At 33.6% G+C, this 26,834-nt stretch overlaps 1 protein-coding gene across 1 annotated transcript in view; it reads right to left on the bottom strand.

The window, feature by feature from the left end:
- Nucleotides 1-26,834, bottom strand: part of LOC138316797 (protein-glutamine gamma-glutamyltransferase K-like) — a 50,406-nt gene that overhangs the window by 3,208 nt on the left and 20,364 nt on the right. The window contains exons 11-13 of the mRNA XM_069258453.1: nucleotides 15,656-15,738; nucleotides 8,956-9,157; nucleotides 60-220 (exon numbers count right to left, since the gene is read on the bottom strand). Coding sequence (XP_069114554.1) covers nucleotides 60-220; nucleotides 8,956-9,157; nucleotides 15,656-15,738 — 446 coding nt within the window. The remainder of the gene's footprint in view (nucleotides 1-59; nucleotides 221-8,955; nucleotides 9,158-15,655; nucleotides 15,739-26,834) is intronic.

The raw sequence follows: 26,834 nt of genomic DNA, 5'->3' as shown, positions 1-26,834 counted from the left end.
CATTCGAGCAAAAATAATGACATATTTCTTCTTTCTGGTGTAACCAATAGAAACATTACCTCTACTGACAAATCAGGGCGGCGCAACCGGAAGTCGTCCTGCCAAACGTGGATCTGACCAGTTTCCGCCACCTTCGCAACCACGATCACCTTCATTGCCGCGTGGTCAGTCAATTTGTGTAAATAGTCTGCATAACGCACTGTCATTTTCATCTCTCCGTCTGGTGGAAAAAACCAACCCAATCATGAGTTTGTTATTGACAACAAGATGGACATCAATGAAAGGCGTCATTTGTATACACAATCTACAAAACGATTTGTTAGAATTCTTGAAACAGTTTGTTTTTACATCTGCTTTGACGCGTGTTATGAAAAAGGCTAAGAATGCAGCACTTCCGTGCATGTATTTATGAATTTTGTTTTATATTTCTATAAACATTTACTACAGGTGCAATGTAAGAGATTCATACTAGTTATTGAATTAATCTAACATATAATACAGTTGTTTTCATTATCTGTAACTAAAAGTCAGCGTCTCGAATTCAGCAAGCTGTCTAACCTGGAACAACGCCATTAATATTGTTTGACAAATAATATATGAAACCATGAATTAAAAAAAAAAACACAATAATGCTCATACATTTGTGTGACTCGTAGAATGGGCCTCTAGAAGAGTTGAGGCGTTTCGTCCAATACTATATTTAGTACAAAGCTACTTCATTTTCATTTTGAAAATTACTTCTCATGCAATATACAAACCATGTGATTTACCAAAGGGCCAAAGGGTAAGTAGCAGTGTTTGAACTTCTTCAAAAAGTTAACAATCATTTCTTTTTTAGACAATAATCGACTGATCTGCAAATAATACTATATGTGTATATCAACGTACATTTACTTAGGTCTAACTCTGCCCCTTCAGCGCTGTTCAGTCACCATTATCACGTCTCTGGGGTCATTATTGAACAGAAAAGAAATCGGCTATGATATCATTATCAAAAAACGTTATACTGAGTCCGAAATAACACTACATAATAGGTGTGTTTGCGATGACAATCAACTGTAACTTCAAAGCACCCGTGGGGAAGATAACTAGAGTCGGAGGATCATAACACCCCTCACATTATCCACGTCCGGAACAATCTGAGCCAATGAAACGGTTGTTTCAATCCAAATTATTAAATTTTCTTGTTTGTATTGTTAGCTTTGTGCAGTTCGTGTGATAAATTACACTTGGTTTACGTTATTTTATGTCCTTGTAACTCTTTTCATATTTGTTCAGTACATCTGATTCATGATTCATACAAGCATATGAGGTTGTATCTGGTATCTCTTTTCTTCTGTAACAAAAAATATATGCCACTTTCTGTCCTTTTTATACATATTCTAATACTGTATAAAGAAATCTCAATTCACCTCTAACTGTAAATAAATTGATAGCATTTACTAAAAAAGAATCCACACATCTGAATCCGGCATATATTTCATGCGCTTCAGCTCAGTAAATGTACCCTATCTGAAACATCTTTGGTTTTATCATTGAAAGCCTGCCAAGCCAAGGATGTCCCAGTGTCACTTTCAATCCAATACTACACTGCGAGTTGCTGCAATGCACGTTACAAATACATTAGTATATTGTAGCTGTAGACGATTTTATGAGATACTTCCACTGTAGCTGAAGATAATCTATCGATAACATTCGTCAATATATAATCATTAGTTAAAACAAATGATGGTGCACGCGCCTGTTGAACATATACACTATATACACTATAGTGATTGACATGATGAGACTACAGTCACGCACACACAGCATTAGCACGACACACCCGTCCCGTCAGAGCCAGATGGCCCGCCCTGGGGTGAACATTCTCGACTCATCAATTTCACAATCAATGTATCGTCCGAGGGGCAGGAAGAAGCCCAGACGACATGTGCACCTTTCTGGCATTTTCATTAATTAGACTGACGCAAACTCGTGACGTTTTAAATGAAGAAATGTGTAGATGTAGTGGACAAAACGCACGTTTTAAATGAAGAAATGTGTAGATGTAGTGGACAAAACTTTAAATGAAGAAATGTGTAGATGTAGTGGACACAACGCACAACAGGTTCCCTTCCCTTTGACACTAGATGTCCATGTACTTCTAGACCAATAATAGTGCATGTACCGATTGTATTCCTAGTTGCTACCAGCTAAGCACGTGTTAAGTTATCTAAGAAGATCTAACCTGCTCAACAATTAAAATACAAAGCCAATGACGTATTTATTTTGTCAGATTTTAACTTGAAACTATGTTTTAACTCCTGAGTGCAATATTTAGTATAGTGCTGCTTGCGCAAAAAATATAAAAACTGTAAAACCTATATGATTGTGGCATATGTAATAACACGAAATGATTTAAATTTATGCCGCATAATCCGTATCTTTCAGGGTCCGTAAAACAAACAATGACAATATATGGTGTAATAGCCCTAAAAAGTTATTAACTTTCCCCAAATTACAAGTCTAGAAAGTTAAGAGGTCCAAAGATATAAATATGCAAAATTTTATTTTAGACTTATGAGCGGTCCGACAGAAAGTCCAAAGTTACCGGCTCCAAAGCTTAGAAAAGCTACTTTGCGCACGTCCGGAAATAAAAGTTGTTTACCGCAATGCAGCGAGCTTTGCAGTGAAAGCTCGCCTGCTTAGAATCAACTGCTGATTCGAAGTGAATAAGGAGACTATTTAAACTAAAACATGTTGTGAATTGCTGAGAATATTATATGGAAACGAATTCGAGCTATGACAACAACTATAATTTTTGAATGATCTAGGCCCACCAAAACCACATAAACTGACTTCTCTTCGTCTCTATAAGGTGAGTGGGGCCCCGAAGGGGTAACAGTTATATTCTATTTATGTGCTTGGTCGCTTTTTGGAATTGGTACCATAGTGAAATAGATATTAGAAATCAGGCAAAGTGTTGATAAATTGGGGAACATATAACAGATTTAATCTTGGATTACAACAGAAGCATACATAGACTAGAGTAGTATTATACGCGTTTCCCTAAAAGATGATCGCATTCTTCAGTGTTATGTACGATATAGGCCTAAGCTTACATGTAGCTACTTTTCCGTTATCCAATCTGCTGGTCTTAAATTCTTAATTATATAAAATTCACACCAATACATCACAAGTGGTGTAAGTAAGGAATAGTAATTGACTTTTTACAATATGTAATATGTACATTGTAGTATTATGTCCAATACATTTAGGCTACATAAATTCTGGCACTAGTACTATTAGTACCATTATTCTTCACATGAAAATGCCTAGACCCCTGTAATTTAAGAAATGACTCAGTAGTATCTAGTGAGGTTCAATTTTGATAAACTTGTGTTCAAAAGATGTGTAATTGTTATAAATTTGTGTTTGACAGAAAAAAAATGGAACTAATTTGTTTTACATGTAGGCTTACACTGGAAGATTATGTACATACATGTATATACAATATTTATCTCTGTACATTAACTGACATTTACTCCATATTTAATTTCTTTATAGAATGTATGGGACCTTCAACCTGATGATAGAAGTGCAAGATGTGATGGCAGGTCGCCCAAAAATAAAAGGGAAAAACAACTACATGTAATAAGAGATCAAAACTGACAATAAAAAAATAAAGTCTGTTTGTAATGTATCCATTATGAACCAGAAAGATATGATTTTCAATAAGGAAGGGCAGATTCAGACTTGTAGTACAAACCTAGCATAATTCTTTACTATTATCACCAGAATATTTTTAAATAATTTATTTCTTCTTCTTCACACAAATGAAAAAGGGAATAATAATGATTATTGCATGTTTAGGTATGTATAACTTTTGAATAATTTATGAACAATAAACCAATTAAAATAATATATGGCATTTGTCTGAGTTGTTTAATGATGTAGTGTTCATTTTAGAAATGTTCAAATACAGAAAATAAATAGCAAACAAGACTTGGGCTAGATCAAATGTTATTTGGATCAAAAGTCAGTGTCAAATCTCAAGATTTTGGCTCTATAGATATACAGATATCCCTATGTGTACACATATTGCACATATATAAGAATATCCATATATCTGTAGAGACAATAGCCTGTTGTGCCTGTTGTTAAATTGCATTATTCATTATTGACTATTTTCAAGTTCCAAAGTTTTGATTGAATTAGAAAAGGAATAGACTGACAATAACTTTAATTAGTCTATGTCAATCAAGGTCTACAGGTAAAAGCTCTCCACGTAGTGTTTGGAGCAAGATCACACTAAAGAATTAGGATTGCTTGAATATATAAAAATAAACTAACAAAATTATCTAACAAAGTTAGATTTTCCACCAGGTTAGACTATATACATACTAAACAAGAGGCCCAGAGGGCCTGTATCGCTCACCTGGTTTGTAATGCCAAGTAATGTTCTGAATACAGGTTCATGGTTTCTTTTCTGAAGGAATTTTAATATTAACCTCTAAATCCCCTATTGGGCCCCACCCCTCCTGCCCCCAGGGGGTCAGAGCCAAAATTTATACAATTTCTGTTCCCCTTCCCCCAAGGATGTTTATGGCCAAATTTGGTCACAATCCAAGCAAAACTCTAGGACAAGTAGTGATTTATAGGATTTGCCTCTATTTCCCCTATTGGGCCCCACCCGTCCTGCCCGCGGGGGAGTCAGAGCCAAAATTTATACAAGTTCTGTTCCCCTTCCCCCAAGGATGTTTGTGGCTAAATTTGGTTACAATCCATGCAGAACTCTAGGACAAGTAGCAATTTATAGGATTTACCTCTATTTCCCCTATTGGGCCCCGCCCCTCCTGCCCCCAGGGGGTCAGAGCCAAAATTTATACAAGTTCTGTTCCCCTTCCCCCAAGGATGTTTGTGGCCAAATTTGGTTACATTCCATTCAAAACTCTATGACTAGTAGCGATTTAAGTGATTTACCTCTATTTCCCCTATTGGGCCCCGCCCCTCCTGCCCCTGGCGGATCAGAGCCAAAATTTATACAAGTTCTGTTCCCCTTCCCCCAAGGATGTTTGTGGCCAAATTTGGTTACAATCCATGCAGAATTCTAGAACAAGTAGCGATTTATAGGATTTACCTCTATTTCCCCTATTGGGCCCCGCCCCTCCTGCCCCTGGGGGATCAGAGGAGCTTAAATTTATACAAGTTCTGTTCCCCTTCCTCCAAGGATGTTTGTGGCCAAATTTGGTTACATTCCATTCAGAACTCTATGACTAGTAGCGATTTAAGGGATTTGCCTCTATTTCCCCTATTGGGCCCTGCCCCTCCTGCCCCTGGGGGATCAGAGCCAAAATTTATACAAGTTCTGCTCCCCTTCTCCCAAAGATGTTTGTGGCTAATTTTGGTTACAATCCATGCATAACTCTAGAACAAGTAGCGATTTAAAGGATTTACCTCTATTTCCCCTATTGGGCCCCGCCCCTCCTGCCCCCGGGGGGTCAGAGCCAAAATTTATACAAGTTCTGTTCCCCCTCTCCCAAGGATGTTTGTTGCCAAATTTGGTTACAATCCATGCAGAACTCTAGGACAAGTAGCGATTTATAGGAAATGTTGACGGACAGACGGACGGACGGACGGACGGACAGACGACGGACGACAGACGCCGCGCCATGACATAAGCTCACCGGCCCTTCGGGCCAGGTGAGCTAAAAATGAATTTTTTCTGCAATCACTCTGATGACATGAGAATCACATGCTATAGTCAGCTTATTTACTACTGGATACTATTTTGAACTCCAGTCATTTTTTTATTGACTTAAAATTCAATGCATAATATGTGTACATGTACACTATACAATGTATATGAATGTGTATGAATATGATTGTATAAGAAACACCTGAGTCTTTCATTATATACCTGTTTCTGATTCATTTGATTCAAATTCTGGACATCATATAATTATGATAGCTATATGGTTCCTTGGCAAGCTAATTAAACCAAGAGAGCTGTCTTCATTATCTAACACAGAAAATGTATACATAATTGCATGTTACACATTCAGAACTTTTAACACACACTAAACCGCCTTATTTCAACCTCAACCCCTTTCTTTTAATTTTTGTAATTTTCTGTAATCCTTGAAATCATATAACCAAATGTTTATAGTTTCACTAGAAATTTATCATCATGTTTTTAACGAACATGGAGCTTTCCCAACATAAATATCAGAAATGTACATACATGTATAAAGTTTTATTCTCTTTTATGGCGGTACATGGTGATTTTTTATCACACATTGATATGTATACGTGTATACACAAAAATGACTTTGAACAAAATGCATATAATGTCAAGTTTGCTCTCCGTGCTTATGTTACTTGACTTATTAATGTATTTCATTTGGACCTTAATAAAACAAATGGTTATCCAAGGCAAGTCAAATATCGTCGGAGATATTTATTTAAAAAGTATTACCAGAGATTTACATGTAGATTTTTGTCTCTATCTAGTACGATGTATCTTGTCTATTTAATTATTTAGCAATAGCATTATTTATATTCCTGGTACATTTTGTACAATTCATTATCTAGTCTAGTTTAAATACCGTTCCAACAAAAATCCCTCCGGTGGCCCCCGGAATTTAGGCAAAGCATAGTCAACCGATCGGCGTATTGTAAACACTCAAAACAACCGAATGGAACTTTGTGTACACGACGATAATGTATATATATTGTTCTGGGGGACTCTTAGAAGTCAGGGGCGTAGGAAGCGGGGTGGGGGGGGGCAGCGGGGGCAAACATGTCTTTTTGCCCCCCCATTTTCGCCGACTGAAATTTTCTAAAAATGTTTATTTGAAAGAAAAAAGGGTCCTCCTGCACATTTTTCGTACTTCATTCTAGAAAATTTTCCGCTGCGCGGCGTATTTCCTAAAACGTTCAAGCACATAATGTCAAACCTTAAATAGGCCTAGTCAAAATTCAATACACAGGATTTTATGTACTACCTAAAAAAATTCTCTTAAAAGATCAATTTGTTTATGTCTTAGCGAGACAATATTAATTCATTTTTTATGTTACACAACCATGTGCCGATGGTGTGAAGCCGGTGTATTCAGATCGAGTAGGGTTGCATAATGTTTTGACGACACAATTATCATTTCTAAATGCAACCAGCTTTAAATAGAAAAATTACCATGTTAAGAACGCTTTTTAATCATTAAAATACATCGTAAAACTCATCTCAGCCATTCTAAACCGTATTTTTTTTCCGGGGTAGACACCCGGACCCCCCAAACACCAAAATCTCGCGCTTTCGGGCGCTCGCAAATTCATCAAAACTCATTTAAGCTATTCTAAATCGTAATATTTTTCCTATAGGAGGCCCCGGACCCCCCAAACACCAAAATCCCGCGCTTTCGGGCGCTCCCAAAATCATCAAAATACATTGTAAAACTCATCTCAGCCATTCTAAATTACTATATTTTTTCCGGGGGTCACCCTCAGACACCTAAAACACTAAAATCTCGCGCCTTCGGCGCTCACACGCTAATCTGGCCAATTTGCGTATTCGTTAATATCCTTTTATAGCGACCCCACTGTCTATAAATGTGTACAAGGATTAAATTTACTGATATATGAAAAATGTACATAAAACATATATGGTTGGTAGTTGAATTAATCTCCTCCTGTAGGTGCGGCGGCGGGGGGGGGGGGGGTGTTACAAAATATTGAGGACCTTTGCCCCCCCCCCCCTTACGTTTCATCTTCCTACGCCACTGGAAGTTCCTGCTAACATGAACGACATACTTTTGACTGGACACGCCATTTCGTTTGGTCTGGAAAGTCACGTGATCGTCTAAGCATTGAAAATGGCGCGGTATGCATATTCAAACACTCTGGATATCGAACTTTTAATCATTAATTTCTTTTCGAACTCGGGACTTTTTTGGTGTGTAATTAGGGGAAAGTTGATAACTTTTTATAATATATGTACACTAATTTTCTTTTGTTGATTTACGGACCCTGAAAGATACGGATTATGCGGCTTTAATGTTGTGAATACACACATAAATCAACTCAAACGATATTTGTCATATTATTTTAGATTTACCCAGTCTTATATATAATTACAAGATGCTGCTAAAAATGGAGATATGAATCTTTCACGTGATTATCGATTATTTAAAACATTACATAATGAGGCGTGTTTATAATGAAAGCGTCACTACATTTTTTGTTTAGACCAATTACCGATTTTTGCTACCGATAGAAGTAATAACCAAACTGTTCACACATACTCAGTCGTCTATCGTCCGCTTTTTATAGTTTAGGATCCGTAAGGGGACGTAATAGCTGTACGATTTACAGTATCATTTTATACAATCCTTGGAGAGATATCTCATATGAATTATTTTGTATTTATATATATAACGTTAGCTGTCCTTTACCCATGGAAGCTTTTAAAAGTAAGCCGGTGTCATAAGTAAGCCATACATGCCTTACAAGTAGTGAATGTTACGTCCGCTTTTCGGAAGGGGTTACATGTACGTCAAGTTGTTTAAAGAAAACGATGTGAATTTCACCAAACTTTAGTTTGTTTGGTTTACTATGGTGTCCTGCGTGTGTGAAGTGCGAGGTGCTTATTTTGGGGAGACTGCGGTATATTCGCGTAGTCTCTTCTAACAAATGGTGATGAATCGATGAATCCACTCAAGAGTGATAAAATATAATTGTTTTCTGCAAAGACGAAATTGGGTTCGGCAGAAATTTTTTATTGGGTACGAATATTTGTTTACCAGACATATCACAATGTAAACAAAAGTTGTTTCAGGGGAAAACGGTTAAAAGGGGAAGTGATACATAGATGTGAATGCGTGTAAAATGATGCGTTGGCAACCTCAGACTTAACAGGGTTTTTTTCTTTGTTTCATGATAAAATGTATCACTAAGTTCTTACTATTTAGCTTATACTACCTGTCATTGGAGCTAATGGCGTGCCGAACTCCTGTCTCTTCACGACCCCGATTTTCTCACCAGTGTACGACACCGTCTCACAGATAAACTTTCCTTGTAACGTCCTTTGTGATTGGCTTTCATTTTTAAACGTCATTTTGACTTCAAACTGCTGACCAATGATAACATTGTCTCTGTGAAGGAATCCTCCAAACTTAACATCCTGTCAAGATAAAATCATATCATTACTGAATGTATAAATACACGGACATCTTATTTCAATCGGCAATATGTAATCCATTTGGCGACTATTATATAAGAAGGAAATTAACTACGTCCCGTTTTCTTCATTTTCAATACAATAGATTTAAAAATGATATCGTTACTAATCGTAATTTTAATCATAGGTTGGTTCTCATTGAACACAAATATGTGTGCGAATTACATTTCACCTTTTAGCTAAATACGAATGAAACACGAACGAAACATCGGTTTTATGGACACTCGCAAAAGAACAATATTCACTTCTATATGATAACGAGTGGCCCAATGGTTCTGTATCGCTCACCTGTTCAAGGCTATGAACAAAAGCTAGCAACTCGAAGGCTTTAGATTTGAATTTATCTATCTATTTCTACAGAAGGATTTTTAAGAATTCGCTATATTTTTCATATTTGACCCTACCCCTCAGGCTCCTGGAGGACCAGACCAACCGTTTATAAAAAGTGACTCCCCTTCACCCAAGAAAGCTTCACACCAAATTAGAACTAAATCCCTTCTTTCCAACAGAAAAAGGATTTTAGCGAATTTGCTATATTTTCCCTACTGGACCCCGCCCCTCAGGCACCAGGGGGTACAAATCCACCGTTTATACAAAATTGGTTCCCCTTCAACCAAGAATCCCTTCATTCCTACAAAGGAAGAACGATTTTTTAAAATGCTATATTTCCCCTATTGGGCCCGTCCCTCAGGCCCCTGTTGGACCAGACCCACCGTTTATACACATTTGGTGACCATTCACCCAAGGAAGCTTCAAACCAAATTACAACAATATTTTGAAGACTATTTTCTAGATGATTGGTCCCACTCATCCAAAGAAGCTTCAAACCAGATTTGTTGAAAATACATTCATTCCTACAAAAGAAGAAGGATTTAAAAAAAGCTATATTCCCCAACTGGGCCCCGCTCCACAGGCCCCTGGTTGCCAGGCCCACTATTTATACAAGATTGCTTCCCCCTCACCCAAGAGAGCTTCAGACCAAAGGACTAGGTATGGGAAGGGTCTTTTGTGGCCCTCAAATCCGCTATTTTTCAAAGTCTGTTATTTTAAGATGTGAATCTTGCATTTCAAATATCAACTACATACCTGACATATTTGAAAGTGCTATTAGGTAATATAGCAGTTTTAGTTGCCATGGTAACCATTTTTATTATGCATGAATTATGCAAAATGTGAAATTTTCATCAAAATTGGCCTTTTGTATGCAGTTTTTCATCTAGTTAACATAGAACCCATTTCTAGAACAAACTTTATTTTTCTCGAAATGATGTATTCTTCGAGTCTGCTTATTCCCTTAAAATATTGTTTGTTCTAGGTTGTGCTCTATTGCTTTTAAAAGAATTATCAAAAATATGCCAAAGTTGACCAAATTTTCAAATTAGCGTAATTTATGCAAAGTTACCATGGTAATATAGCAAAAACATACTTTCTGTCAACAAAAAATATCATTAAGTTTTTATCAGGGGCGTATTCAATATTTCAAACGAAGCAACAAAAGAGCCATTACCATATCTAGTCAAAATCTATTCAGCCAATAATGACTAGTAGAATTTTTTGTGAAAAGTTGACGGACGACGGACGCCGCGCCATGACATAAGCCTTCGGGCCAGGTGAGCAAAGACTCCTAAAGTATAGTAAAACTTCTGTAGTATGACCACCTGAAGTCTCAAATGACCAATTGTAACATATTTGACATAATTATAATACCATTTGGATGTAAAGACCATTTTAACATTGTTAGTTATGTGGTCTTTATGGGTAGGCTTGATTGTACATTTATTTTGTGTTAGATGTTTAATGTAACATACAGTGATAATAAGCATATTTACAGTCTACCAGAAAATACTGTTTTATAAATAAAAGTAAATGGTTGTGTGGAGGAGATGAAAGTAGTGGAAATGCCACTACTGTATTATATTGTTTGGAGTTTCAGATTCGTGTCTTTGATATAATGTCATCCGCACAAAATATCGGACAATATGTTTATCCAAAGTATATGATTTATTATTTGAACGAATGACATCTGATTGTTCACCTGTCCGCCGTCTGGTGCTTTGTGATAACATGAGTTTTGAAATAACATCTTCCTATAGCTTTAATAACAACACCAAATGCCAATAGCGACGCATGACGGTGAAACCAAGACTCATTTATAAAACCACTAGGGAAATACCATCCGAAGAGCAACACCATCATAATGAGACCGCAGTCCACAACAAAGCCACATATACTGGGCTCATAACGAGACAAAACCCTAAATCCCAAGTCAATCGAATAATAAAAATAGAGAGATTTATACGAATTTTCGTGAAAAAGTTACAGGACAATAGAGACATTTGTTTCAGTGTTATTTAGACTGCCAATCCACCAGTTACACTGAGTAGACTTGAATCCTGCCTTTAAATTACACCTGCTACTCAATGACATTACCGTAATTAAGGATCTCGGCCGTTCATCTCCTTCTGAAAGTCACTCTTCTCCAAATATCCTCGACAATTTATCGCTTAATTGGTATTTGCGAGGAAGACTATGTGCCATGCACTCTGGTATAGCCGCACTACTGTCTGCATAAATGGTAGGTGATATGCAACAAACTCGAACATGGTATAGTGTAAACCAAATTCTATCGCGGCTACCATTTCGCGTTCCGTTTCAAAACATCTTTCCGGATTTAAAATTGAATGGAGAGATTTTTTAAAATTTAATTGTGGAGTGGAAACATTAGCGAATTTATCATGATCGTGAAAATTAATCGAACGCAGAGAAAGTTTACAGTAAAGTGAGCAGATGGTTTACAGTATAGTGACCGGATGGTTTACAGTATAGTGAATGGATGGTTTACGGTATAGTGACCGGATGGTTTACGTTATAGAGACCGGATGGTTTACGGTATAGTGACCGGATGGTTTACAGTAAAGTGACCAGATGGTTTACAGTATAGTGACCGGATGGTTTACGTTATAGTGACCGAATGGTTTACTGTATAGTGACCGGATGGTTTACAGTGAAGTGACCGGATGGTTTACGGTATAGTGACCGGATGGTTTACAGTAAAGTGACCGGATGGTTTACGGTATAGTGACCGGATGGTTTACGTTATAGTGACCGAATGGTTTACAGTATAGTGACCGGATGGTTTACAGTGAAGTGACCGGATGGTTTACAGTATAGTGACCGGATGGTTTACGTTATAGTGACCGAATGGTTTACGTTATAGTGACCGGATGGTTTACAGTGAAGTGACCGGATGGTTTCCGTTATAGTGGACCGGATGGTTTACAGTAAAGTGACCGGATGGTTTACAGTATAGTGACCGGATGTTCGTTATAGTGACGTTACGTTATAGTGACCGGATGGTTTTACAGTAAAGTGACCGGATGGTTTACAGTATAGTGACCGGATGGTTTACGTTATAGTGACCGGAATGGTTTACAGTATAGTGACCGGATAATTTACGGTTATGTGACAGGATGGTTTACAGTATAGTGACCGGATGGTTTACAGTAAAGTGACCGGATGGTTTACAGTATAGTGACCGGATGGTTTACGTTATAGTGACCGAATGGTTTACAGTATAGTGACCGGATGGTTTACAGTGAAGTGACCGGATGGTTTACAGTATAGTGACCGGATGGTTTACAGTGAAGTGACCGGATGGTTTACGGTATAGTGACCGGATGGTTTATAGTATAGTGACCGGATGGTTTACGGTATAGTGACCGGATGGTTTACAGTATAGTGACCGGATGGTTTACTGTATAGTGATCGGATGGTTTACGGTATAGTGACCGTTTGGTTTACTGTATAGTGACCGGATGGTTAACGTTATAGTGACCGGATGGTTTACAATAAACTGACCTGATGGTTTACAGTATAGTGACCGGACGGTTTACAGTATAGTGACCGGATGGTTTACAGTATAGTGACCGGACGGTTTACAGTAAAGTGACCGGATGATTTACTGTATAGTGACCGGATTTTTTACAGTATAGTGACCGGATTTTTTTACAGTATAGTGACCGGATTTTTTACAGTATAGTGACCGGAGTTTTTACAGTATAGTGACCGGATTTTTTACAGTATAGTGACCGGATGGTATACAGTAAAGTACCGGATGGTTTACAGTATAGTGACCGGATGGTTTACGTTATAGTGACCGAATGGTTTACAGTATAGTGACCGGATGGTTTACAGTGAAGTGACCGGATGGTTTACAGTATAGTGACCGGATGGTTTACAGTGAAGTGACCGGATGGTTTACGGTATAGTGACCGGATGGTTTATAGTATAGTGACCGGATGGTTTACGGTATAGTGACCGGATGGTTTACAGTATAGTGACCGGATGGTTTACTGTATAGTGATCGGATGGTTTACGGTATAGTGACCGTTTGGTTTACTGTATAGTGACCGGATGGTTAACGTTATAGTGACCGGATGGTTTACAATAAACTGACCTGATGGTTTACAGTATAGTGACCGGACGGTTTACAGTATAGTGACCGGATGGTTTACAGTATAGTGACCGGACGGTTTACAGTATAGTGACCGGATGATTTACTGTATAGTGACCGGATTTTTTACAGTATAGTGACCGGATTTTTTACAGTATAGTGACCGGATTTTTTACAGTATAGTGACCGGAGTTTTTACAGTATAGTGACCGGATTTTTTACAGTATAGTGACCGGGTGGTTTACAGTAAAGTGACCATCAACTATGTACATTACGTAGCGTGTGTAAGTGTATTCATCTATGTTTTGGGAGTATGCTGTATCTCCATTTAATAGTTGAAACGGTTTTATGTTTTGGGAGTGTGCTGTGTCTCGTTGTAATAGTGGAACTGGTTATATGTTTTGGGAGTGTGCTGTGTCTCCTTGTAATAGTTGAACTGGTTTTATGTTTATGGGAGTGTGCCGTGTCTCCATGTAATAGTGGATCTGGTTTTATGTTTTGGGAGTGTTTTGTGGCTCCGTGTAACAATGGAACTGGTTTATGTTTTGGGAGTGTGTTGTGTTTCTATGTAATAGTGGAACTTGTTTTATGTTTTGGAATGCGCTGTGTCTTCATGTAACAATGGAACTGTTTTTTATGTTTTGGGAGTGTGCTGTGTTTCCATGTAACAATGGAACTAGTTTTATGTTTTAGTAGTAGTGTCTTGTGTCTCAATGTAATAGTGGAACTGGTTTTATGTTTTGGGAGAATTCTGTGTTTCATGTAATAGTGGAACTGGTTTATGTTTTGGGAGTGTGCTGTGTTTCCATGTAACAATGGAACTAGTTTTATGTTTTAGTAGTAGTGTGTTGTGTCTCAATGTAATAGTGAAACTGGTTTTATGTTTTGGGAGAGTTCTGTGTTTCATGTAATAGTGGAACTGGTTTATGTTTTGGGAATACGCTGTGTTTCCATGTAACAGTGGAACTGGTTTATGTTTTGGGAGAGTTCTGTGTTTCATGTAATAGTGGAACTGGTTTATGTTTTGGGAGTGTGCTGTGTTTCCATGTAACAATGGAACTGGTTTTATGTTTTAGTAGTAGTGTGTTGTTTCTTAATGTAATAGTGGAACTGGTTTATGTTTTGGGAATGCGCTGTGTCTTCATGTAATAGTGGAACTGGTTTATGTTTTTGGAGTGTGCTGTGTCTTCATGTAATATAGTTACTGGTTTTATGTTTTGTGAGTGTGTTGTGTCTCCATGTAATATTAGAGCTAGTTTTATGTTTTGGTAGTGTGCTGTGTCTCCATGTAATAGTGGAGCTAGTTTTATGTTTTGGGAGTGTGCTGTGTTTCGTTGTAATAGTTGAAACGGTTTTATGTTTTGGGGGTGTGCTGTGTCTCCGTGTAACAATGGAACTGGTATTATGTTTTTGGACTGTGTTGTGTCTCGTTGTAATAGTGGAACTGGTTTTAAGTTTTGGGAGTGTGCTGTGTCTCGTTGTTATAGTGGAACTGGTTTTATATTTTGAGAGTGTGCTGTGTCTCAATGTAATAGTGGAACTGGTTTTATGTTTCGGAAGTGTGCTGTGTCTCCGTGTGATAGTGTATCCGGTTTTATGTTTTGAGAGTGTGTTGTGTCTCCATGTATAGTGGAACTGGTTTATGTTTTTAGAGTGTACTGTGTCTCAATGTAATAGCTGAAATGGTTTTATGTTTTGGGAGTGTGCTGTGTCTCCATGTAATAGTGGAACTGGTTTTATGTTTTTAGAGTGTGCTGTGTCTCAATGTAATAGTTGAAATGGTTTTATGTTTTGGGAGTGTATTGTGTCTCAATGTAATAGTGGAGCTAGTTTTATGTTTAGGGAGTGTCTCCTTGTAAGTGGAACTGTTTTAAATAGAGTATTGAAGACACTCTAGGTAATATTTTAAGGCGTGGTTGAGCTTAACACCCACGGACATACCTATACAACGCCGTAAGCATAAAACAGTGAGAAAATGCATGTAATACCTGAATCCCTTTATTGTAGACAGGCTTCTTTGTGATGGCTGATCGACTAGCTGTAATAACCGCAAGTCGCTCCCTCTCCGATTCTAAAAGAAAAGCCGTACTATTTTATCGTTTTCAAAAACAACTTTGAAGGATTGGAGACAATCTATTACATATTAAACACACACGTAATTACACAACGTTAGTCTGCAGTTACAAAATAATTTACATAAATATTATGGAAGACACCGGTGGGGTTTTCTATTGATCTCATTGCAGTGATCTATAGGAGCAAGAAACTACATGTTTAACATACTACATGTATAACATACTACATGTATAACATACTAAATGTATAACATACTACATGTATAACATACTACATGTATAACATACTACACCTATAACATACTACATGTATAACATACTACATGTATAACATACTACACCTATAACATACTACATGTATAACATACTACATGTATAACATACTACACGTATAACATACTACACGTATAACATACTACATGTATAACATACTACACGTATAACATACTACACGTATAACATACTACACGTATAACATACTACATATACAACCACGTATAACATACTACATGTATAACATACTACACGTATAACATACTACAGTATAACATACTACACGTATAACATACTACACGTATAACATACTACACGTATAACATACTACACGTATAACATACTACATGTATAACATACTACATGTATAACATACTACACGTATAACATACTACATATAACATACTACACGTATAACATACTACATGTACAACATACTACACGTATAAACATACTACATGTATAACATACTACACGTATAACATACTACATGTATAACATACTACACGTATAACATACTACATAACATACTAACATACTACATGTATAACATACTACATGTATAACATACTACATGTATAACATACTACACGTATAACATACTACATGTATAACATACTACATGTATAACATACTACATGTATAACATACTACACGTATAACATACTACACGTATAACATACTACACGTATAACATACTACATGTATAACATACTACACGTATAACATACTACATGTTTAACATACTACATGTATAACATACTACACGTATATAACATACTACACGTATAACATACTACATGTATAACATACTACATGTATAACATACTACACGTATAACATACTACATGTATAACATACTACATGTATAACATACTACACGTATAACATACTACATGTATAACATACTACATGTATAACATACTACATGTATAAACATACTACACGTATAACATACTACATATAACACTACTATACAAGTATAACATACTACATGTATAACATACTACATGTATAACATACTACATGTATAACATACTACACGTATAACATACTACACGTATAACATACTACATGTATAACATACTACATGTATAACATACTACACGTATAACATACTACACTATAACATACTACACGTATAACATACTACACGTATAACATACTACATGTATAACATACTACATGTATAACATACTACAGTATAACATACTACACGTATAACATACTACACGTATAACATACTACACGTATAACATACTACATGTATAACATACTACATGTATAACATACTACACGTATAACATACTACACGTATAACATACTACATGTATAACATACTACATGTATAACATACTACATGTATAACATACTACACGTATAACATACTACATGTATAACATACTACACGTATAACATACTACACGTATAACATACTACACGTATAACATACTACACGTATAACATACTACACGTATAACATACTACACGTATAACATACTACACGTATAACATACTACACGTATAACATACTACACGTATAACATACTACACGTATAACATACTACACGTATAACATACTACACGTATAACATACTACACGTATAACATACTACACGTATAAAATACACATACTACACGTATAACATACTACACGTATAACATACTACATGTATAAACATACTACAGTATAACATACTACATGTATAACATACTACACGTATAACATACTACATGTATAACATACTACACGTATAACATACACATACATACACTGTATAACATACTACACGTATAACATACTACATGTATAACATACTACATGTATAACATACTACATGTATAACATACTACAGTATAACATACTACATGTATAAAACACAGTATAACTACTACACGTATAACATATGTATAATACTACACGTATAACATACTACACGTATAACATACTACACGTATAACATACTACAGTATAACATACTACATGTATAACATACTACACGTATAACATACTACATGTATAACATACTACACGTATAACATACTACATGTATAACATACTACATGTATAACATACTACACGTATAACATACTACATGTATAACATACTACAGTATAACATACTACACGTATAACATATACATGTATAACATACTACATGTATAACATACTACACGTATAACATACTACATGTATAACATACTACACGTATAACATACTACATGTATAACATACTACACGTATAACATACTACACGTATAACATACTACATGTATAACATACTACATGTATAACATACTACATGTATAACATACTACACGTATAACATACTACACGTATAACATACTACATGTATAACATACTACACGTATATAACATACTACACGTATAACACATACTATAATGTATAACATACTACACGTATAACATACTACACATGTATAACATACTACACGTATAACATACTACATATAACATACTACACGTATAACATACTACTACATGTATAACATACTACACGTATAACATACTACACGTATAACATACTACACGTAAATACTACAGTATAACATACTACACGTATAACATACTACACGTATAACATACTACATTATAACATACTACAGTATAACATACTACACGTATAACATACTACACGTATAACATACTACATGTATAACATACTACATGTATAACATACTACATGTATAACATACTACACGTATAACATACTACACGTATAACATACTACATGTATAACATACTACATGTATAACATACTACATGTATAACATACTACATGTATAACATACTACACGTATAACATACTACATGTATAACATACTACATGTATAACATACTACAGTATAACATACTACAGTATAACATACTACAGTATAACATACTACACGTATAACATACTACAGTATAACATACTACACGTATAACATACTACACGTATAACATACTACACGTATAACATACTACACGTATAACATACTACACGTATAACATACTACATGTATAACATACTACACGTATAACATACTACAGTATAACATACTACACGTATAACATACTACATGTATAACTACATACATACTACACGTATAACATACTACATGTATAACATACTACAGTATAACATACTACATGTATAACATACTACATGTATAACATACTACATGTATAACATACTACATGTATAACATACTACACGTATAACATACTACATGTATAACATACTACACGTATAACATACTACATGTATAACATACTACATGTATAACATACTACAGTATAACATACTACATGTATAACATACTACACGTATAACATACTACACGTATAACATACTACATGTATAACATACTACACGTATAACATACTACACGTATAACATACTACATGTATAACATACTACATGTATAACATACTACACGTATAACATACTACATGTATAACATACTACACGTATAACATACTACACGTATAACATACTACATGTATAACATACTACATGTATAACATACTACACGTATAACATACTACATGTATAACATACTACATGTATAACATACTACATGTATAACATACTACACGTATAACATACCACACGTATAACATACTACATGTATAACATACTACACGTATAACATACTACACGTATAACATACTACATGTATAACATACTACACGTATAACATACTACATGTATAACATACTACACATGTATAACATACTACATATAAACATACTACACGTATAACATACTACATGTATAACATACTACATGTATAACATACTACATGTATAACATACTACAGTATAACATACTACATGTATAACATACTACATGTATAACATACTACACGTATAACATACTACATGTATAACATACTACATGTATAACATACTACATGTATAACATACTACACGTATAACATACTACACGTATAACATACTACATGTATAACATACTACACGTATAACATACTACACATGTATAACATACTACATGTATAACATACTACATGTATAACATACTACACGTATAACATACTACACGTATAACATACTACATGTATAACATACTACATGTATAACATACTACTGTATAACATACTACACGTATAACATACTACAGTATAACATACTACATGTATAACATACTACACGTATAACATACTACTACATGTATAACATACTACATGTATAACATACTACATGTATAACATACTACACGTATAACATACTACATGTATAACATACATACACATGTATAACATACTACACGTATAACATACTACACGTATAACATACTACATGTATAACATACTACATGTATAACATACTACACGTATAACATACTACACGTATAACATACTACACGTATAACATACTACACGTATAACATACTACAGTATAACATACTACACGTATAACATACTACACGTATAACATACTACACGTATAACATACTACATGTAACATACTACATGTATAAATACTACACTATAACATACTACACGTATAACATACTACATGTATAACATACTACATGTATAACATACTACACGTATAACATACTACATGTATAACATACTACACGTATAACATACTACATGTATAACATACTACACGTATAACATACTACATGTATAACATACTACACGTATAACATACTACTATAACATACTACACGTATAACATACTACACGTATAACATACTACACGTATAACATACTACATGTATAACATACTACATGTATAACATACTACACGTATAACATACTACACGTATAACATACTACACGTATAACATACTACATGTATAACATACTACACGTATAACATACTACATGTATAACATACTACACGTATAACATACTACATGTATAACATACTACACGTATAACATACTACATGTATAACATACTACACGTATAACATACTACACGTATAACATACTACACGTATAACATACTACACGTATAACATACTACACGTATAACATACTACATGTATAACATACTACATGTATAACATACTACACGTATAACATACTACACGTATAACATACTACACGTATAACATACTACACGTATAACATACTACACGTATAACATACTACATGTATAACATACTACATGTATAACATACTACACGTATAACATACTACACGTATAACATACTACACATGTATAACATACTACACGTATAACATACTACATGTATAACATACTACACGTATAACATACTACACGTATAACATACTACACGTATAACATACTACATGTATAACATACTACACGTATAACATACTACACGTATAACATACTACACGTATAACATACTACACGTATAACATACTACATGTATAACATACTACACGTATAACATACTACACGTATAACATACTACATGTATAACATACTACATGTATAACATACTACATGTATAACATACTACACGTATAACATACTACATGTATAACATACTACACGTATAACATACTACATGTATAACATACTACATGTATAACATACTACACGTATAACATACTACATGTATAACATACTACATGTATAACATACTACACGTATAACATACTACACATGTATAACATACTACACGTATAACATACTACACGTATAACATACTACACGTATAACATACTACACGTATATAACATACTACACGTATAACATACTACACGTATAACATACTACATGTATAACATACTACACGTATAACATACTACATGTATAACATACTACACGTATATAACATACTACACGTATAACATACTACATGTATAACATACTACACGTATAACATACTACACGTATAACATACTACATGTATAACATACTAACATACTACATGTATAACATACTAACATACTACATGTATAACATACTACACGTATAACATACTACATGTATAACATATACATACTACACGTATAACATACTACATGTATAACATACTACAGTATACATACTACACGTATAACATACTACACTATAACATACTACATGTATAACATACTACACGTATAACATACTACATGTATAACATACTACACGTATAACATACTACATGTATAACATACTACACGTATAACATACTACATGTATAACATACTACATGTATAACATACTACACGTATAACATACTACACGTATAACATACTACATGTATAACATACTAACATACTACATGTATAACATACTACATGTATAACATACTACACGTATAACATACTACACGTATAACATACTACATGTATAACATACTACACGTATAACATACTACACGTATATAACATACTACATGTATAACATACTACATGTATAACATACTACATGTATAACATACTACATGTATAACATACTACATGTATAACATACTACACGTATAACATACTACATGTATAACATACTACATGTATAACATACTACATGTATAACATACTACATGTATAACATACTACACGTATAACATACTACATGTATAACATACTACACGTATATAACATACTACATGTATAACATACTACACGTATATAACATACTACACGTATAACATACTACACGTATAACATACTACACGTATAACATACTACATGTATAACATACTACATGTATAACATACTACATGTATAACATACTACACGTATAACATACTACACGTATAACATACTACACGTATAACATACTACATGTATAACATACTACATGTATAACATACTACACGTATAACATACTACATGTATAACATACTACATGTATAACATACTACACAAACTACATATAACATACTACACGTATAACATACTACATGTATAACATACTACATGTATAACATACTACACACCTATAACATACTACATGTATAACATACTACACGTATAACATACTACACGTATAACATACTACACGTATAACATACTACATGTATAACATACTACATATAACATACTACAGTATAACATACTACACGTATAACATACTACATGTATAACATACTACATTTAACATACATGTATAACATACTACATGTATAACATACTACATGTATAACATACTACACGTATAACATACTACATGTATAACATACTACACGTATAACATACTACACGTATAACATACTACACGTATAACATACTACAGTATAACATACTACATGTATAACATACTACACTATAACATACTACATGTATAACATACTACAGTATAACATACTACATGTATAACATACTACATGTATAACATACTACAGTATAACATACTACACGTATAACATACTACACGTATAACATACTACACCTATAACTACATGTATAACATACTACATGTATAACATACTACACGTATAACATACTACACGTATAACATACTACATGTATAACATACTACATGTATAACATACTACATGTATACATACATGTATAACATACTACATATAACATACTACAGTATAACATACTACAGTATAACATACTACAGTATAACATACTACATGTATAACATACTACACATAACATACTACAGTATAACATACTACATGTATAACATACTACATGTATAACATACTACATGTATAACATACTACATGTATAACATACTACATATACATACTACACATAACATACAGTATAACATACTACATGTATAACATACTACATGTATAACATACTACACGTATAACATACTACATGTATAACATACTACATGTATAACATACTACACGTATAACATACTACATGTATAACATACTACATGTATAACATACTACACGTATAACATACTACACGTATAACATACTACACGTATAACATACTACATGTATAACATACTACACGTATAACATACTACATGTATAACATACTACATGTATAACATACTACATGTATAACATACTACACGTATAACATACTACACGTATAACATACTACACTATATAACATACATACATGTATAACATACTACATGTATAACATACTACACGTATAACATACTACATGTATAACATACTACATGTATAACATACTACACGTATAACATACTACACGTATAACATACTACATGTATAACATACTACATGTATAACATACTACACGTATAACATACTACACCTATAACATACTACATGTATAACATACTACATGTATAACATACTACACGTATAACATACTACATGTATAACATACTACACGTATAACATACTACATGTATAACATACTACATGTATAACATACTACACGTATAACATACTACATGTATAACATACTACACGTATAACATACTACACGTATAACATACTACATGTATAACATACTACATGTATAACATACTACACGTATAACATACTACACGTATAACATACTACACGTATAACATACTACATGTATAACATACTACATGTATAACATACTACAGTATAACATACTACAGTATAACATACTACATGTATAACATACTACATGTATAACATACTACAGTATAACATACTACACGTATAACATACTACACGTATAACATACTACATGTATAACATACATACATATAACATACTACACGTATAACATACTACACGTATAACATACTACACGTATAACATACTACATGTATAACATACTACATGTATAACATACTACACGTATAACATACTACACGTATAACATACTACACGTATAACATACTACATGTATAACATACTACACGTATAACATACTACATGTATAACATACTACATGTATAACATACTACATGTATAACATACTACATGTATAACATACTACATGTACAACATACTACACGTATAACATACTACACGTATAACATACTACATGTATAACATACTACACGTATAACATACTACACGTATAACATACTACATGTATAACATACTACATGTATAACATACTACACGTATAACATACTACATGTATAACATACTACACGTATAACATACTACATGTATAACATACATACAGTATAACATACTACACGTATAACATACTACATGTATAACATACTAACATGTATAACATACTACATGTATAACATACTACACGTATAACATACTACACGTATAACATACTACATGTATAACATACTACATGTAAACATACTACAGTATAACATACTACACGTATAACATACTACATGTATAACATACTACACGTATAACATACTACATGTATAACATACTACACGTATAACATACTACATGTATAACATACTACATGTATAACATACTACATGTATAACATACTACACGTATAACAATACTACATGTATAACATACTACATGTATAACATACTACATGTATAACATACTACACGTATAACATACTACACGTATAACATACTACACGTATAACATACTACATGTATAACATACTACATGTATAACATACTACATGTATAACATACTACACGTATAACATACTACATGTATAACATACTACACGTATAACATACTACATGTATAACATACTACAGTATAACATACTACATGTATAACATACTACATGTATAACATACTACACTGTATAACATACTACAGTATAACATACTACACGTATATACATATAACATACTACATGTATAACATACTACAGTATAACATACTACATGTATAACATACTACATTACATATACTAACATGTATAACATACTACATGTATAACATACTACACGTATAACATACTACACGTATAACATACTACACGTATAACATACTACATGTATAACATACTACACGTATAACATACTACACGTATAACATACTACACGTATAACATACTACATGTATAACATACTACATGTATAACATACTACATGTATAACATACTACACGTATAACATACTACACGTATAACATACTACACGTATAACATACTACACGTATAACATACTACACGTATAACATACTACATGTATAACATACTACATGTATAACATACTACATGTATAACATACTACATGTATAACATACTACACGTATAACATACTACATGTATAACATACTACACGTATAACATACTACACGTATAACATACTACATGTATAACATACTACACTACAATAACATACTACATGTATAACATACTACACGTATAACATACTACACGTATAACATACTACACGTATAACATACTACACGTATAACATACTACATGTATAACATACTACACGTATAACATACTACATGTATAACATACTACATGTATAACATACTACACGTATAACATACTACACGTATAACATACTACATGTATAACATACTACATGTATAACATACTAACATACTACATGTATAACATACTACATGTATAACATACTACACGTATAACATACTACAGTACTACACTATAACATACTACATGTATAAACATACTACACGTAAACATACTACACGTATAACATACTACACGTATAACATACTACATGTATAACATACTACACGTATAACATACTACATGTATAACATACTACATGTATAACATACTACACGTATAACATACTACATGTATAACATACTACACGTATAACATACTACATGTATAACATACTACATGTATAACATACTACACGTATAACATACTACATGTATAACATACTACATGTATAACATACTACATGTATAACATACTACATGTATAACATACTACATGTATAACATACTACATGTATAACATACTACACGTACTACACGTATAACATACTACACGTATAACATACTACACGTATAACATACTACATGTATAACATACTACACGTATAACATACTACACGTATAACAT

The sequence above is a fragment of the Argopecten irradians genome, chromosome 2 (assembly GCF_041381155.1).
Source record: "Argopecten irradians isolate NY chromosome 2, Ai_NY, whole genome shotgun sequence".
Classification (NCBI taxonomy): Eukaryota; Metazoa; Mollusca; class Bivalvia; order Pectinida; family Pectinidae; genus Argopecten; species Argopecten irradians.
Note: the sequence above shows the minus strand (reverse complement) of the source record. Positions and strands in the feature narration are given on the sequence as shown.